The sequence below is a fragment of the Pan paniscus genome, chromosome 12 (assembly GCF_029289425.2).
Source record: "Pan paniscus chromosome 12, NHGRI_mPanPan1-v2.0_pri, whole genome shotgun sequence".
NCBI classification, from domain to species: domain Eukaryota; kingdom Metazoa; phylum Chordata; class Mammalia; order Primates; family Hominidae; genus Pan; species Pan paniscus.
The window spans coordinates 114,932,991-114,950,233 of NC_073261.2; the positions used below are offsets into that span (position 1 = coordinate 114,932,991).

General features: G+C 51.2%; 1 protein-coding gene across 10 annotated transcripts in view; it reads right to left on the minus strand.

The window, feature by feature from the left end:
- GREB1 (growth regulating estrogen receptor binding 1) overlaps nt 1–17,243 on the minus strand; it is a 165,141-nt gene that overhangs the window by 45,940 nt on the left and 101,958 nt on the right. For all 10 annotated transcript variants that reach the window (XM_063595050.1, XM_034952623.3, XM_055108235.2 and 7 more), the window contains 6 exons: nt 15,237–15,365; nt 10,793–10,906; nt 10,162–10,305; nt 7,129–7,314; nt 2,927–3,277; nt 665–793 (listed from right to left, as the gene is read on the minus strand). In XM_063595050.1, the coding sequence (XP_063451120.1) occupies nt 665–793; nt 2,927–3,277; nt 7,129–7,314; nt 10,162–10,305; nt 10,793–10,906; nt 15,237–15,365 (1,053 nt within the window). The remainder of the gene's footprint in view (nt 1–664; nt 794–2,926; nt 3,278–7,128; nt 7,315–10,161; nt 10,306–10,792; nt 10,907–15,236; nt 15,366–17,243) is intronic.

The following is a 17,243-nucleotide window of genomic DNA, read 5'->3' on the forward strand; positions in this document are numbered from 1 at the left end:
CGCAGTTAGTATCAGGTACTGTCCTGAGGCCTGGAGTCATGAAGGTAAAGAGGACATGGCCCGTCCTGTCAAGGGGTCTCAGCCTAGTCAGGATGAAGACACACTGCCAGAGTGAGCTCCCCCTACACAGACACAGCAGGTGCTAGGGCAGAAGGAAGAACAACATGGTAAAGGATGAAGGGGAAGGTCCCAAGCCCATCTGGAAAACGAAGGGTCTGAGAAGCTTTCTAGGGGGACATGAGATGAGTCTTGAGGGGTGGGTAGCTAGGCCAGCAAGGGAGAAGGATGCTCACAGCCCAGAGCACGAGGGATGCAGAACTCTCCAGCAAAAGGGGAGACAGGGAAGAGAGGCCACCAAGGCTGGAAAGGTGGAGAGGAACAGGCACAAGGGCCTTGTGTACCCCATGAAGAAGAACCCACAAGGTGCCCTCCACCCCTTAGGAGAACGCTACAGCTCAAGCAGGAAGAGATGGCCAGCCAGAACCCGTGGCTGTCACTCAAGAAAAGAAAGGGACAGAAATGCAAGAGCACAGAATGAGGGGCGCTCTGCAGTGGAGGCCAGCCTTAGCGGGTCACAGGCAGGGTGAGGCAGAGATGACCTCCCCCAGCACTGATTACTGTCCTATTAACATACGCATGTGCACCTGTCTTGCGATAAGCCTACCTGGACAGAGGGTGCTAAAGAAGGCCCCCAGCGAGTCTACCTTCCCCGTAACCAGCTCGTAATTGACTTCCTTCTGGTACTCCGCAGGGGTGAGAAGGCTCTCGGAAAGAATCCGGGCTTGGTATTTTCCTGGAAAGCAAACAGATTTCACAGTACCCATTGTATCTTCCCTGCTTACGGGCTGTGTAGCCCTAGACTAGTCCCTTAACCCTTCTAGACTGACATTTCCCATCTGGAATCTGTGGCTAACAGCTGGATCTACCTCCCAGGCCTGCTGTCAGGTGACACAAGACAATGGTGCCTGACACATGGCAGAGGCTCAGGGTCTACTACTGCAAGTCCCACTCACATCAAGGTAAATAATTTATTAAAAAAAAAAAAAAAGGCCAGGCACAGTGGCTCACACCTGCCATCCCAGCACTTTGGGAGGCCGAGGCAGGCAGATCACAAGGTCAGGAGATCGAGACCATCCTGGCTAACACGGTGAAACCCCGTCTCTACTAAAAATACAAAAAAATTAGCTGGGTGTGGTGGCGGGTGCCTTGTAGTCCCAGCTACTCAAGAGGCTGAGGCAGGAGAATGGTGTGAACCCAGGAGGCGGAGCTTGCAGTGAGCCTACAAAGCGTCACTACACTCCAGCCTGGGCGACAGAGCGAGACTCTGTCTCAAAAACAAACAAACAACAACAACAAAAAACACAGAATGGGTTTAAGATTAAAGAACGCTGGTCGGGCACGGTGGCTCTTGCCTGTAATCTCAGCACTGTGGGAGGCTGAGGTAGGTGGATCATCTGAGGTCAGGAGTTTGAGACCAGCCTGGCCAACATGGTGAAACCCCATCTCTACTAAAAATACAAAAATTACCTGGGTGTGGTGGTACACGCCTGTAGTCCCAGCTACTCAGGAGTCTGAGGCAAAAGAATTGCTTGAACTTGGGAGACGGAGGTTGCAGTGAGCCGAGACTGCACCACTGCATTCCAGCCTGGGAAACAGAGCAAGACTCCATCTCAAAAAAAAAAAAAAGAAAAAAAATGCTAAAAGACAACTCAGACACTATACTTAAAAAGTACATTAAATGCCAGGCACAGTGGCTCATGCCTGTAATCCCAGCACTTTGGGAGACTGAGGTGGGTGGACTGCTTGAGCCCAGGAGTTTGAGACCAGCCTGGGCAACATGGCAAAACCCTGTCTCTACCAAAGTACAAAACTGAGCTGGGTGTGGTGGTGCACACCTGTAGTAGTTCCAGCTACTCCGGATGGAGGCTGAAGCAACAGAATCACTTGAGCCCGGGAGCTCGATACTGCAATGAGCCAAGATCTCGCCACTGCACTTCAGCCCAGGTGACAGAGCAAGACCCTGTCTCAAAAAAAAAGTGCATTAAATTCTGCACTTTTAAAGTAAATTTTACAAGGTACAAAAAATTCTGGCTGAAAATGCACAACACTTGTGAAGATTTAAGCAGGCCAGGAAAGCTCACGTGTTTGGTGTCTGCCTCCCCCACCTAAAAGAACACTCCAGGCAAGTAGAGACTGCTCTGCTCCCTGTGGGCCCCCAGCCTCTAGAACAGTGGCTGTACATGTGGGGCCTCAATGGATGTTTTTAAAATTAAATCAATTGGCCGGGCATGGTGGCTCACTCCTGTAATCCCAGCACTTTGGGAGGCCTAGGCAGGTGGATCAGTTGAGCTCAGGAGTTTCAGACCAGCCTGGGTGACATGGTGAAACCCCATCTCTATCAAAAAATACAAATTAGCTGGGCGTGTCCCAGCTACTTGGGAGGCTGAGGTGGGAGAATCTCTTGAACCTAGGAGGTAGAGGTTATAATGAGCCAAGATCAGGCCACTGCACTCCAGCCTGGGCAACAGAGTGAGACCTTGTCTCAAAAAATTAATTGGCTCCTGAACACAGACAACACAACAAGGGCATTGTTTCTTATCTCCAATAGATCAGTGAAGAAACAGGGCCAGAGTTCCTGGTGTGAGTGACCACCCACGTGGTGGAGCCAGGTTTTCAACAGGGTCTTTCCACATTCCCAAGCTGACCCCAGGGCTAACCTCACCAGCCACTCAGAGCAGGGATGAGATTGTAACTAAGTCATTAGTCAAGGCTGCCTTCTGAAGCCAGCTAGTGAGCACAAACCGCAGGTGCTAACTGCTGCCGCAAACCCGGGCCACCCTAGACAGAAAGGGAGAGAACCACCAAAGGAGGGGACCGGGAACGCCGTCCAGGGGGCTTTCCCGCAGCCGCGCGGCCCAGCGCTCACCGGTGACGGCGATGCAGGAGTCGATGGCCGCGCTGCGGCAGGCGCAGATGATGACCACGTAGTTGGTCTTGGCAAGTTTGCCCTCGACCAACAGCCGGAACATCTCGGAGAGACCCTCGGCCAGGGAGTAGGCACACTCGATGACGTGCACGCTGTCGTTGCAGGAGCTGGCGGCCAGGCTGGCCAGCCAGGGCAGCTGCGCGGAGGTCACGGGTGCCGCGGCGCTGGGCGCGGGCGGGAAGGGCTGCGGCGGCGCCTGCTGGTACTGCCGGATCTCGGTCAGGTGCGACTCGCGCCAAGAGCGCAGGAAGATCTGCTCCAGGTCCTCTATCAAGGGCACCTGGTCCGCGGCTGCAACACAATGCGGGCGGAGGGCCTGCCACAAATGCCAGCGGCATCCGGGGACGCACGGGTGCAGTGATGTGAAAGTACCCACCTAAGTGATTACTGTGAAATCGTATCACAGACGGCTGGAGCACGAGGGGAGGGCATAAAATCCGCCACAATCTCACCACCGTCCTAACAGAGCCACGCTATTTACGTGTATTTCTCAGTCTTTTTTTTATATGAAAGTTTTTTTAAATTATAAGATGATTTGTACATTTATTTTTATTTTTAAGATTAAGCATCCTCTTTGACAATCCAGAAACATAGTCCTTGCTCACTCTTTGGCCACACACACCTAAAACAGTTAAACGTGATTCCTCAATTTTCAATGACAAAGTAGGAAAAAAGAATATGTCCTCAAGCTGCAGTTCAATTTTTCTGTCCTCTTTAAAAAAAAAAAAAAATCTTACTTTGCTACCAAGCCACTCACCAATTATAAGTTGGAAAGACAATTTTTCAAAAAGCCAACAAAACCCAGAAAAAGGATAAGTATCAATCCAGAATTATCACCCAAAACACTGCTGTTGTAAAAAAAAAAAAAAAAAAAAAAAAGTAGGAAGCCAAATTCCCATAGCTTGTTAGAGAAGGTCTTTAAAAAGAATTCAGAAAGTTAGGACTGGAACTACGGTGGTATAGACAGGTTACACTGTCCCTATGTGCATATACAGTGGTAAATGTGTAGAACATTCAGCCTGGGAAAATAGGCTTTCTCCTACTCCAGGACAGGGAATAAAAACATGTGTTGCTGGAATTAGTGTTAAAACTGTCCTTACAAATAGCTGCAATGATTGTCAGTATAAACTTTGGGTCTTGCATTCTTTCCTTAACCATGACCCTATCATCAGTTTCAGTGCCATTTTCGGCCAACATAAAGAGTGCTGTTAGTGTGTCCATAATGTCCCATCATACGTAAGCACCACCGTTTACTTAGCAAGGTCTCTATTGTGGATTCTCTTATTTCTTCCAAATATTCACCTTTATAAATACCTCTGCAATGCACATCTTGACGTATAGAAAGTTACTTCCTTTGCCTAAATTCTCAAAGGTGGATTTACAGAGCCAGCTACTACATATCATCAGCTTGCTTCCCAACAGCCTGAATGCGTCAGTTTACCACGCGAACGGTGCATTGGACAAGCGCTGGTTTTACCGCACCTAAGCACCACTGGGTACCATCATTTGAGTTATTAATTCAGAAAAAGATGACTTGATTTGTGATTTGCATGTCTTTGATGATGAGTGAGACTGAATACTTTTCAATATTTGTTTCCTTCTGGTATTTTCTCTTTTATGAATTGTCTGGTTTATACGTCCGGATTTCGTATTTGATGTGCTGGAAGAAAGTGCGTCAGGCTTCCATTTAGAAGGTGGGTTCCAGCCCAGTTCTACCCAGCACCAGCTGTGCAGCCCTGAGCTATCTCCCACGGTTTCCTGATGCATAACACGGGGTTCATGACACCTGCTCTGTGGGCCGTGCCAGAATTTGATTAAATTAGCTTATATCTCCCTCTTTGATTGGATGCATTTAATCAGAATTCACTACTTGAATTAGCTAATCAAATTAGAATTTAATTAGATTAGCCGTTATCTCTCTCATCTTTAAAAACTTTCCTTTGAGTCCACATCTCCTTCCAGAACTAACCCCTACCCAGAGCTGTCTGCACGGGCCATACTGTCTCTTCACCTCCAATCTCTCTAACCCACTCCAATATGACTTTTATCTCCAATCTTCACATACATCATCATCAAGGTTACCAGCCGCTTCCCATGGCCAAACCCAATGGTCAGGGTCCAGTCTTCCCTCCATTCAACTCCCGGCCACACTGGCACAGTTGATCAGCCCCTCTCCTTGGGATCAGCCCCTCTCCTTGGGATCAGCCCCTCTCCTTGGGAATGCTTTTTTTCACTGCTTCCTATCAACATTCACCCATTCCTCAACTATTCCCTCAATATAGGCTGGCAGACTGTCGACTTCAGCTTCAGATGCTATGGGGCATCGGGAAAAGGACTCGCTCACTATGCCTGGCCTCATGGAGCTTACACCCTAGCTGGGGGAGACACACTTAAAGGGAACAATCACAGACCCTAATTCCTGGTGCCTAAAGATAAAGGGCATAGGATAGGGGCCCGGAGGGCGGGAGCTGTCTTACACACAGTAACAAGAAGGTCTTGCTGAGGAGATGATGAGTGACCCAAAACCTGAAGGACATAAGGGAGCAAGCCACACAAATGTCTTTGGCAAGAGCATGTCACAGGGAAGGAACAGCAAGTGTGGGATGCCCAGGTGGGACCAAGATTGCTGAGGGGGACAGTGGGCTGGGACAGAGCAAGCAGGTGGGACCAGGAGGCAGGCTGGGCCCTGGGGAAGGGGTGGAGTGAGCGACTGATGGGAAGCTGCAGCAGGGCTCTGAGCAGGGAACAGATGCAATCGGATTCCCAGTTCTCAGGGATGTGGGAAACAGGGCAAGAATGGTGCCCCGGTGAGGCGGCAGCCACAGAGAGGGTGAGCGAGGCTGGATTCAGGATGAAGCCGTGCTTACTGACGGACAGGTGGGGACTATGAGAAAGAGGGACAATGCTGGGTTTCCCAGATTCTCCACTGTCCTTTCCTTCCTTCCCACCCATTCCATCTCAGTCGCCTCCTCTGGATCTCTGAAGATTGGAGGTCCCCAGGACCAAACCTTGGCACTTTCCTCTCCTCGTAGCCACCCGCAGCTGGTCTCACGGCTTTAATATAAGTCATCTGTAAGCCAATGTGTCTTAAATGTATACCTAGAGCCTCCACCTCTCCTGGGACTCAAGGCCTGTCCATGCAAATGAACACAGGCGACTTGACTGTCTCGTGGGCATCTTGTACAAACTCACGCCAAGACAGAACTCAGGTTCATTGCCACCATTCACCTGGCTGCTCAGGCTGAAACCCAGGCCCCATCTGCTCCCACCCCCTTCAAAGGGATTTCCAGCCGGCCTTACCTTCAGAATAGCCCCTCCAGCTCACTGCTGCCACCCGCAGTGGCCCAAGCCACTGTGTGCCTTTAATAGGCAACAACTGACTCTTTCTCCATTTCCGCCACTGCGTCTGCCCCACCTGACTCCACATAGCCGCCAGGGTGGCGTTTTTAAAGTGAAAATCGGATCACCTCCATCCCCTGTCTAAAAATACTCCGGTGGCTTCTCAATGTGTCTACATAGAATCACACTCTTGACTGGAGCCGGCCCCCTCTAACCACACCTCTCACTCACACACTCTCTCTGCTACAGCTACGCTGGCCTCTCCAGCGACCTGGGACACTCACTGCTCCTCCACCTCACAGCCCTCACCTGGCCTCCCTCTCTCCCCAGGGCCCCACCTGTCCTCATTCCTCAGATCATCACAAGGCTGAATCCTTCTCAGGGTCCAGGTCTCTATTCACAGAGGCCTTTCTTCATGACCCTCAACTGACCCCACACAAACACACACTAATGCATGCACCCATCTTTACCTGCCTGTTTTCCACTGGTTTATTGCTTCTCTCTCCCACTAGACTAGAATCGCCTCAAGGACAGGGTCTTTGCTCAATTCCCTGCTATATCCCTGTGCCTAGAATGGCAGATAAAGAGTTCTGGAAATGTCTCCATCAACCTCAACCTACTTTCAGCCCCCCAGTGTGGGGACGCCCACAGTGACCTCATGACATCCCGCCAGTGGAGCCATAAGCTCTCCCCATGTATTTCAATTCCAGCAGCCCAATCAGCCCCCATGAGGGCCGAGGCCAGGTCTGTGCTCGGGCTGTGGCCCCTCCCTGCCACTGGGCCGGGAGGTGGAGGTGACTCACCCAGCTGGACCAGGTAGTAGACGGTAAGCAGGAGCTGCATCTCCTCGGAGATGGGCTGGACGGCAGAGGCGCCGTACTGCTCGTATGCCCGTGAGACAGACTGGGAATTCTGGTAGCACGTGTACAGGAGGGGGCTGACCACAACGTCATTCAGGTTCCCACAGAGGTAAGGGAAGTTCCCGTGGCCTGCAGAGGAATAGCAGCGACTTGGCACCCAGTCTTGTGCACAGCTTACGGTCCCCTACATGTGGGTTCTCTGGGGGTGAGGGCACTGAAGGAGATAGGTGAGCTGCGCCAGGTCCCTCGAGTGCCCTGTCCTGGGAAGCCTTGCTCATTGAGTGCACCTGCTCACCCTCCTGGAGCCTAGGATGAGAGGAGTCACCTTTTCTAACCAATGGGGCTGTGCCACTTGCTGGTTCATTTCGTCCAATCCTCTTATTTTTTACAAGTGAGGGGACTGAAGGGAGGGACTTGCCCAGAACCAAGCAGCCGCCACCTGTCACTCCTCCAGCACCACCAATGGGACACCTTGTGGGCAGAGCACCTTCCAGGGCTTCACTGGGTGCTGCCTGCCAGGTCTTGCCTCCCTGACTCCAAGCAGGGAGGATTCTGCCCTGCATCCTCCCAGGGCTGTCTGGCAAGGTGAGTTGGGACAATATATCACCACAGAAACCAGAAGACTGAGTCATTCTTTTTTTTTTTTTTTTTTTTTTTTTGAGACAGTGTCTTGCTCTGTCCCCGGGCTGGAGTGCAGTGGCATGATCTCGGCTCACCACAACCTCTGCCTCCCAAGTTCAAGCGATTCTCCCACCTCAGCCTCCCGAGTAGCTGGGATTACAGGTGCGCATCACCACTACACCCGGCCAATTTTTGTATTTTTAGTAGATACAAGGTTTCACCATGTTGCCCAGGCTGATCTTGAACTTCTGACCTAAAGTGATCTACCCGCCTCAGCCTCTCAAAGTTCTGGGATTACAGGCATGAGCCACCGTGCCCGGCCCATTAGAAGATTCATTCTGAGGACAGCCCTCAGAGGTGGAATTGCCCAGGTCGGGTTCAAATATCTTTCCACCATTCTTTAGCTACATGATGCTAAGCAAGAAGCTTAACTGCCCTAAACCTCAGTCTCCGCATTTGTAAAACCAGGTGAAGTGGTGAAGCTATCAAATCCTCTCGGGGCTGCTGAGCTCCCAAAGGTGGCGTGTGTGTGTGTGTGTGTGTGTGTGTGTGTGTGTGTGTGTGTGTGTGTTATCTTGTACTCCAGGTACTCCATTTAGTCACCAAAAATATATTTTCTGACTTCGGCTGTGTGTTATATGCAGATGTCCTGCTAGGCTCGGGGAGTAAAGCTGGTGCCTGGGGCACAGGTCATGTTCTCAAAGACATTGCTTCTCAAGGGCTTGCCAAACACTCGCTGGCGCCACCCAGGGCTTCTGATGCAGAACTGGGGCCTGATTCTGATTCCAGGATGGGTCCGTGAATTCATGCCTCTCATAAGCTCCGGGGCGATGCAGGTTCTGCTGGACCAAGGGCTACCATTTGGGTAGCACCATTTACAAATATTGCAGTGGGCAAGAGGTAAAGAGTTACTATAAAAGCAAGCATGTGACATTTGTCATAAAAGAGGGACAGAGAAGTGACAAGGGGGGCAGAGGAAAGGGAATCTAAGACAACTTCATGGAGAAGGCACAGAGCTGAGTCTTAAGGCCTCAGAAGGGCTTGGACATATGGCTGTGGGGAACAGGAGCCAGGGAGACAAGGGCTTTACAGCGAGGGGTGCAGTGTAAACAGAGAGGCAGTGGAGGGAACAGAGCACACCTGAGAACTGAGAGGACAGTCTCTATTCTGAGATTGTTCGTGTGAGACGTAGACTTGCTGGGCTTTCTTTTCTGAGGTTCCTGGCTCAAAGCAGAAGCAGGTGACGCCCTGCCTGCACCTCCAAGCCTTGCACTCTGTCCTAGCTCTGTTTCCTGAGCACCGTGGTCTTCGGGCCTACCACAGACACATCATGGCCACATAAAAAACACACACACAACATGACTGAAAGAATGTTGGTCTTCATTTGAGGTAGACAGTGGGGCCCAGTGGAACTGCCTCGGCCATTGGTCCTGCGTCATGCTAAGGTCAAAACTCAGAGTTGCACTCTACTTCCTGAATACCCTGTCCAGTTTTTGTTTTTTAGGAAAAAGACATGCTCTTTCTTATTTCTTAATTAACAGTAGGGTGCTTCTCTCACTTTCCTACAATCCTCTCTACTCTATCTACAAGCATGATACCAAATGCAATAATAACGTATTTAAGAGGGGCCTGCGTGCACGGTGTGTGTGTGCCGTGCCCATGTGTATATGTATGTGTGTGTTGCCATGTGCCAGCCATTCTAGTGCCTACACATCACCAGCCAAGCCCTGCTGAATCCCCCCAGGGTTTCCCATTGCAACATCCCCAGCTTCATCAAAGAGATTTCTTCAGCTGAGCCAAAAGTCTACCCCCACGTAGCATACGTTAGCCCACTGCACAAAACAGATCAAATCTAATTTTGTTTGATGCTTCTACAGTGGTGACCACGGCTATCTTTGCCCAACCAAAGTAGATTTCATAGTCAAAAAATACTAGTGGCGTGGGTGACAACAGGAGACAACCCACCAGAGCGGGGCTCCTGCAGCCAGGGAGTGATTTGTTTTTCCTAATCTTCGGCACTCAGCACCGGGTCTGGGACCACGGCAGAAGTTCAATGAAGCTGAGCAAACGAAGGAAAGAATGAGTGAACAGGCAAATAGACTTCATGGCAGGGAATCATTTCACCTGGACCCACTGTGGAAAGCTGTGACAAGCTCCATCATTCTTGGCATCTGATCAGGGGCTGAACTAGTGACTGGCTCTGCCTTGTTCTTTCCTTGCCCTGGAAAGCATTTTAGGTTTGTCTCAGGAGGATACCCTTGGAGTCAGACCGGGATGAGGTCTCGCTTTTGCTTGTTTCTCATGCCTTCCTTTAGGTTCTCCCATCCCCACGACTCGGTGCACTGCTGTACTTGCCTTTAAATATCACTGGCTTGGCCTTGCATATTTTCAGCAAGTTGTCAGGAACAGACACTGGTTCTCCAGAGGCCACCACTGGAAAGGTGACTGAAGCTGGTCCCACCAAGCCAACCTGTGGCACACAGGACATGCCTGCGCTCTCTAGGAACACCCAAGAATATTAGTGAAAACATCAGACAAGGCATCCACCTCTCACACACCTGACATCAGGCCAGCCAGCAAATCTGCTACCCCCTGACCAACGTCCCTGATTACAGGAGCACCAAACTCTTAGAGTCACAGATTCCTAAGGTCAACAGCACCTTTAAGTTCATTCCGCCCATCCTTCCCCCAGTAGTTCAGTCTCCTCTTCGATATCCCTGCCAAGTCATAAATAGCCCCTTTTAAAATTTCTCAAGGATCAGAGAACTCACTATCATACACGGATCCTAGACCTTGCAAAGCAATTTTAACATGTGAGAAAGAGGTCTTTTGTTACACCAAACTCGGCCTCCTTAGAACTCCCTCATCAGTACACACGCACATTCACACTCGTGCGCACGCACACACGCACACATACACACAACTGGCAGCAGCACTACCACCAGTACCCAAGTCTGGAATTCTGGGCAAGGCTGCCATCACTTACCATACTTAGCTCTGTTTCCACCACCTTGGGGGCAGCCACCATCTGGAGCTGATGGAGATTCTGGAGACCACCCTTTGTGGCGTTTTTTGGGGGGCCCGGAGTTTGACAAGATACCTAGACAATATTCAGAGTGTGGATTAGGCTATCACCAGGACAGGCCTCCAATAAAATTTACCCTCGGTTTGGAGAACAATGATCTGTTTTGTTTTGTTTTGTTTTTCTAATCACAGATTCACGTGGGTTTTAAGGACCTAGTGAAATATCTAGGCATAAGGAAATGTCAATTTTTGTAAATGTTTCATTCCGACCTGGACCAGTTCACCCCTCCTTAGGCAACCTGGTGGTCCTCCGCTCCCGGGAGGTCACCATATTGATGCCAAACTTAGTGCGGACACCCGATCGGCATAGCGCACTACAGCCCAGAACTCCTGGACTCAAGCGATCCTCCAGCCTCAGCCTCCCAAGTAGCTGGGACTACAGGCACGCGCCACCGCGCCCGGCTGTAAATGTTTCATTCCAAAGTTGTGTGTGTGTCTAAACGATCTCTCTCTGAGCCTGAGCTCCTTCATCTTTAAAATAGGACACTAAATCCTACTCTGAAAGGTGGTTTGATCAGGACTAAAGAGAATGTATGTAGAGTGCTTTGTGCAACGAACTGTGGGGAGCTTGGACCCAATAAGGTAGCCAGAATTACCCACATCATCATCATCATCTTCACCACCATCATTATTGTTATCGACATATTCCAATACACTTCTGAAGGGCTGGAAGAGAGAAATACGTTTGTGCAGACAGGCGGCAGCAGTATTTGATCCACCACCACAGCTCCACCGCTTGGGGGCAGTAGTGATCCACCTGTGCTCCCCTCCCTGCCCCAGCCTGGAAAGCTAATTTCAGACTCAAAAAAATCAAGTACAGAGCAGCGCACCCACTCCAATGAGTCATCCCCGCCCACTCTAGACAACAGCATGCTCATGACTCAAACTATCTTCGTGAATGGTTCAAAATATCAAGAATTGGTTTCCATAGTTTCTTGACTAACCAGACACAAAATTTCCCCTACATGCAGAGATTCATGTCTCAACTTCAACTGTACATTAAACTCAACCGGGAAACTTTTAAAACTCTGTCTGGATGCAATCTCATCCCAGGTAAACCAGAAGCCCAGCATGGGAGCAGGACCCAGGCATCCCAATATCTCAACTCTTCTTTTTGATTCTAACGCACAGCCCAGGTGGAGAAACACCAATCAGAGCAACGGTTCTCCAGGTGTGACCCGAGGCACTGCACAGAACCCGCATGGGCCTATTAAACCTGTGTGTCCCTGGGCCCTGCCTTGACCTCCAGAATCACATCTCTGGAAACGACAGTAAAAAAACACCATCCTTTGTAAGCCAGCCTGGTGATTTTTTTTTTCGAGACAGAGTCTCGCTCTTGTTGCCCAGGCTGGAGTGCAGTGGCGCGGCCTCAGCTCACTGCAACCTCTGCCTCCTGAGTTCAAGCGATTCTCCTGCCTCAGTCTCCCGAGTAGCTGGGATTACAAGCGCGCACCACCACACCCGGCCAATTGTTGTATTTTTAGTAGAGACAGGGTTTCACCGTGTTGGTCAGGCTGGTCTCGAACTCCTGACCTCAGGTGATCCATCTGCTCAGCCTCCCAAAGTGCCGAGATTATAGGTGTGAGCCAATGCACCCGACCAGCCTGGTAATTTTTAAGCACGCTGCAGGGTGAGAATCATTGCTTCAGAGTCTCTCAAGAGTAAACAAAAAAAATTATCACTTCATTTGACTGACTGAAAGTAAACAAAAAGTTAAAAGCATAAAGCACTTTGTTTACAAAGAGCTTTCAAACCCGTGGGCTCCTTTGGCCCTCCCAACAACCACTGACGCAGCTGCTGCTTTCCTCCTTCCTGTTTGCAGGGATGAGGCCTTAGACTCTGCAAACATCTGTCCCCAATTGCGATGGGAGACCCCCCACAGAGGCTAAGCAGCCAGCTCCTCTAAAAGCTCTACTGAACGACCAAAGGGGACAGGGCTTGGAATTGGATCTCAGTAAGGATTGAAGAGACGCAGATGTTTTCTCACTTTGGGAAGATAACCCTATAAATAGTTCTAAATAGACCCTAAGCCCGTGAGCTCTTCCCAAATGATGTCACCAGGAGCTGCTCCCATGGTACCAATGTGGATCAACTATTTCTCAAAATGTCTCTTGGGGAGGTACTATTTGGCATTTTTTGGAGATGGCTCATTATGTAGCCTGTTTGGTGCGGGACATTCTGCATCCTGCCCGCTCTGTCCCAGCACCAAATGCCAGTAAGACCCTGGGCCTGGGACAACAAATCCATCCTTTACCAGAACATTTCCTACCCCCGCCCCCAGGGGGCAGCACTTCTCCATTGCGAACCAGTGAGTGACAGGACTCTAGGCTTCAGTAAACTCCATGTGGTTATTAGACGCAGTTTCTTAAAAATTGATTTTGAGCTCTCTCCCCAGAGCAGAGGAGAAGGCCCAGGAACTCCGACACTTCAGCTGTGCTCAACGCAACTCAACCCAGCCAGCGTCATGCCCTCTGGCGGAGCTCCCCAGCAGCTGGTACCAGCGGCTCCAAGATGCACATGACCAAGGCGCTGCCCTCGGGAACTGCACAGCGCCGAGGCCCCGATGGCCACATGTGGCTGCGGGACTGAGCCTGGGACGGCTGGGAGCCCCGTGAGCTCATAGGGGGCCCTCCTGCACAGAGCAGGTGCCCCCTGAACTAACCTCAGAAAGGCGATTTAATAGGCGGGTGGAGAGAGCAGCCCAGAGCCGGGACGCAGGCACAGAGCATGGAGACAGGAGGATGGGGCCATGGGGGTGGGGGAGCTCAACTGCCCAGGGCAGCCAAAATAGCAGGGAATGAGGTTCGGCAGGTGGGCTGGAGCCAGATTCTGGAACGGCTCGTGTTCCCCTAGGCAATTTGGAGGAGCTCCATCTCCCACACCCCTCCACGGAGCATGGCAAGGAAAATACAGTCAGTCCCACACAGAAGGCTTCCCAAGGCCACCTTCCCAGGTTCCCGGGCTGAAGGAGGCCCTCATCTCCCTGCTGTTCAGGGTGGAGGCTGGGGGTCCACAGACAGCCCAGAAGGGAGGCTGCAGCAGCGTGGCATCCCCAGCATCCTCATCCCCAGAGGTCCAGCTCTGCAGCCACAGGGTTGCCCCCAAATGCAGCACCCAGCAGAGAAGCAGCAGTCCCTGGATGAAAGCAGGAGGCTGCCTGGGGCTAGGCTGCTGCGGAGGACGGGACTCAGCTACTGCCTGGGACTTGGCTGCTGTGGGTTTCGGACTCCAGGATGGAGGTGCTGGTTGGGAGGCCTCGGATTCTGTTCAGAAACTACCTTCGCCCCTTCAGTGAAGACTTAGACAATTCACAAGACTTTCACCAGGGAGGTCCTCCACCAGCACAGTGGAGTGGGAGCATGGAGACCTGCCTTGCCTCTCTGGACCTCTGTCTCCTCCTCTGTAAAACAGCACTGGCCTAGATGGTTTCTAAGGGCTCCTCCAGTTTGATGTCTTAGATCTTCAAATCCAATTTAGCTGAGTGCATGATGGAGGAAAGAAAGACGAGAATGGCTTATGATGTGGCTCCAGATGAGCATGGTGGGGAGAGCACTGGACTGGGAGTCCACGAGCAGGTCCCCAGGTTGTTCCGCCCGTTCACAGCTCCCTCAAACCCTCCTCTGGCAGGAGGTCTGTTAAGCCCCTTCACTCACCCCTCTCATCCATATCCTCACCTCCTCATCCCTCTTTGCTCCCTTTGTCCCTTTCCATCTCTATATGATGCTTCCCCAGCTTCTAAGTTGCAGCTCAGTTATCACCTCCTCCAGGAAGCCTTCCCTGAGCAGACGAGCCTCAGCAATGAGGCTGATTTGGATGAGAACAGCTGGTACCAATTAGTGAGCTGCCAGATGTGCTCTGACTTTTCATACAGCACCTCATCCCTCTTAACAACCCTTGGAGCAGAATTCTCATCTCCAGATGAAGAAACATTTATTGAGACTTGGCCAAGGTCCCCTGACTAACAAGAGACAGCGGTAGGTTTTGAATTCATATTTTTCTGATTCAGAAGCCCATGTTCTTCCCCAACAACACACTGCCCACTATTGCTCCAAAATTCTACCATCCTCCAGCTGTGCAGCCCATAGGACAGGTCACTCGCCATTACCACAGGTGTCTCACTGCTCCTTGGCACATACGGTAACTCCCAAGTGTCACTCATAGAGCACCAGGGCCTGGGCCCAGACCCACGGACTCAGGAGGCACCTGTGGTCCTGGCCTGACTCTCATGGAAGCCACACCAGACTCCAGGAGGCTCAGTGGCCCCAGCCCAGCAGCTCCCATGCCCCCTCTGGCCTTGGCCCAAAGAAGAGCAGGATCCCCAGGACGGCCAGGACAGGCAGAGCTACCTAAAGCCGATGGTCGCGGCAGGGCCAACAGGTTATTCTTTGCCAGTTGTTGGCACTTCGGGGAATCTTTGCCGTTGAAAACAGCCGGACCCACTGCTGCGTTTAGTGAGGGGTGATCAGAAGCTGGTCCTGAAAACAGACAGAAGGCAAAGAGGAGGGTCAGTTCACAAGAATGCCCTGGGAGCCAGGCAAGGAGGAAATCATTTTCCTTGCAGTTTCACAAACTAGCTTTTCCCCAGCAAGTCTCATCAGGAGGTCAGAGTGCCCAACAGTGATTCTGCTACACTGAGAAGATACATGCAGACACATGCATACACACACACACACCCCCATGCATGTGTACACACATACACACTTCTGCCTACACACAAGGATACACATGCACAAACATGTACACACACACACATGCACAAACACATGCCTATATACATGCACTCCCAGGAACATGCACCCTCCTGCTCACACCCCATTGGACACACAGCCTGAGTTAAAGAAGGACCAGGGGACTTCCTGAATTCCAGGACCACACCTGAAACTGTTCTGCTTCCTTCTACCTTCTCTCTCAAGACCTCTGGTTGATATGGTTTGGCTGTGTCCCCGCCCAAATTCCACTTTGAATTGCAGCTCCCATAATCCCCCTGTGTCGTGGGAGGGACCTGGCGGGAGGTAATTGAATCATGGGGGTGGTTTCCCCCATACTGTTCTCGTGATAGTGAAGAAGTCTCACGAGACCTGATGGTTTTATAAAGGGCAGTTCCCCTGCACATGCTCTCTTGCCTGCCATCGTGTAAGACGTGCCTTTGCTTCTCCTTTGCCTTTCACCATGATTGTGAGGCCTCCACAGCCATGTAGAACTGTGAGTCCATTAAACCACTTTCTTTATAAATTACTCAGTCTTGGGAATGTCTTCATAGCAGTATGAAAATGGACTAATACATCTGGAGTCCAGGAGAGCAGTCGGGTTTGCAGCTACCTGGGCGCAGGCTGTTCATAGGGCCCAGGGCTCCCCAGGTCTAAGGGTAATTCTGGGGACAATCATGGCTTCTGGTCTCCTGGGGCTGACGGAACTGCTTAAGTTGCCCATGTCAGCCAGAATGGTCTGGAAAGAGCTCGGGTCAGGAGTAGCACTGAATGTTTCCTGTGGGTTTAAGAGGCTGGCTCTGAAGCCAGATGACATGTGTTTGAGCCAGTTCCACCACCTCCCAGCTGTGTAACCCTGGACACTTACTTAACCTCCCTATGCCTCAGTGTTCTCATCTAGAAAATGGGGGTGGTCACTGTAGCAACTCAGAGCCACTGTGAGAATGACATGAGTTAGCAGAAGAAAGTGCCTGGAACAGTGCCTGGTGTGTAACACGCTTGGAGTACTTGCTCATACTATCACCTTATTTAATTCTTACAATTGCCCTACAAATTAGACAGAAGAGATTTGCCCAACTTTACAGATGAGGAAATGGAGCTTCAGAGGCTTTGAGTTGCCCCAAATCACTCAGCTAAAAGGTAGCAGCACTGGAGCTTATACCCAGGCACCCCGACAGCAAAAACAGCAGGTTCTCCAGGCCATGATGGCAGAGGCACTGGGGGCCTGGGCATGGGGAAGCAGCGAGGAGCTCTGAGCCTCTGGAGGAGAGTACATCCCAGTCCCCTGCCCAGGCGATGGATGGGCCAGGTGGGTACAAGGGCACTGGCTCCCTCCCAGGGCCAATGTGCCTCTACAGACCCTCTGGGCAGGAGGCATGAAAATAACCAGCGACCTTCCTGCGTCCTCGGGAAGGCTGGTGTCCACCGTGATAACAATCGCCATGCTTAGGAAGTCTGTGCAACATGGTGAAGTGCCAAGCATGTACGTCAGGGTTCACATCTAATGTCACCTCTTGCCTCCACCTCCTCCTGCCCACGAGGTCCTAGGCAAGCACCCAGCCTCAATGAGCCTCACCTTCCCAATCAGTAAAATGTGGAAACTGACGCCTACTCACAGCGTGGTTGTTGGACTTCAAGGCATTCATG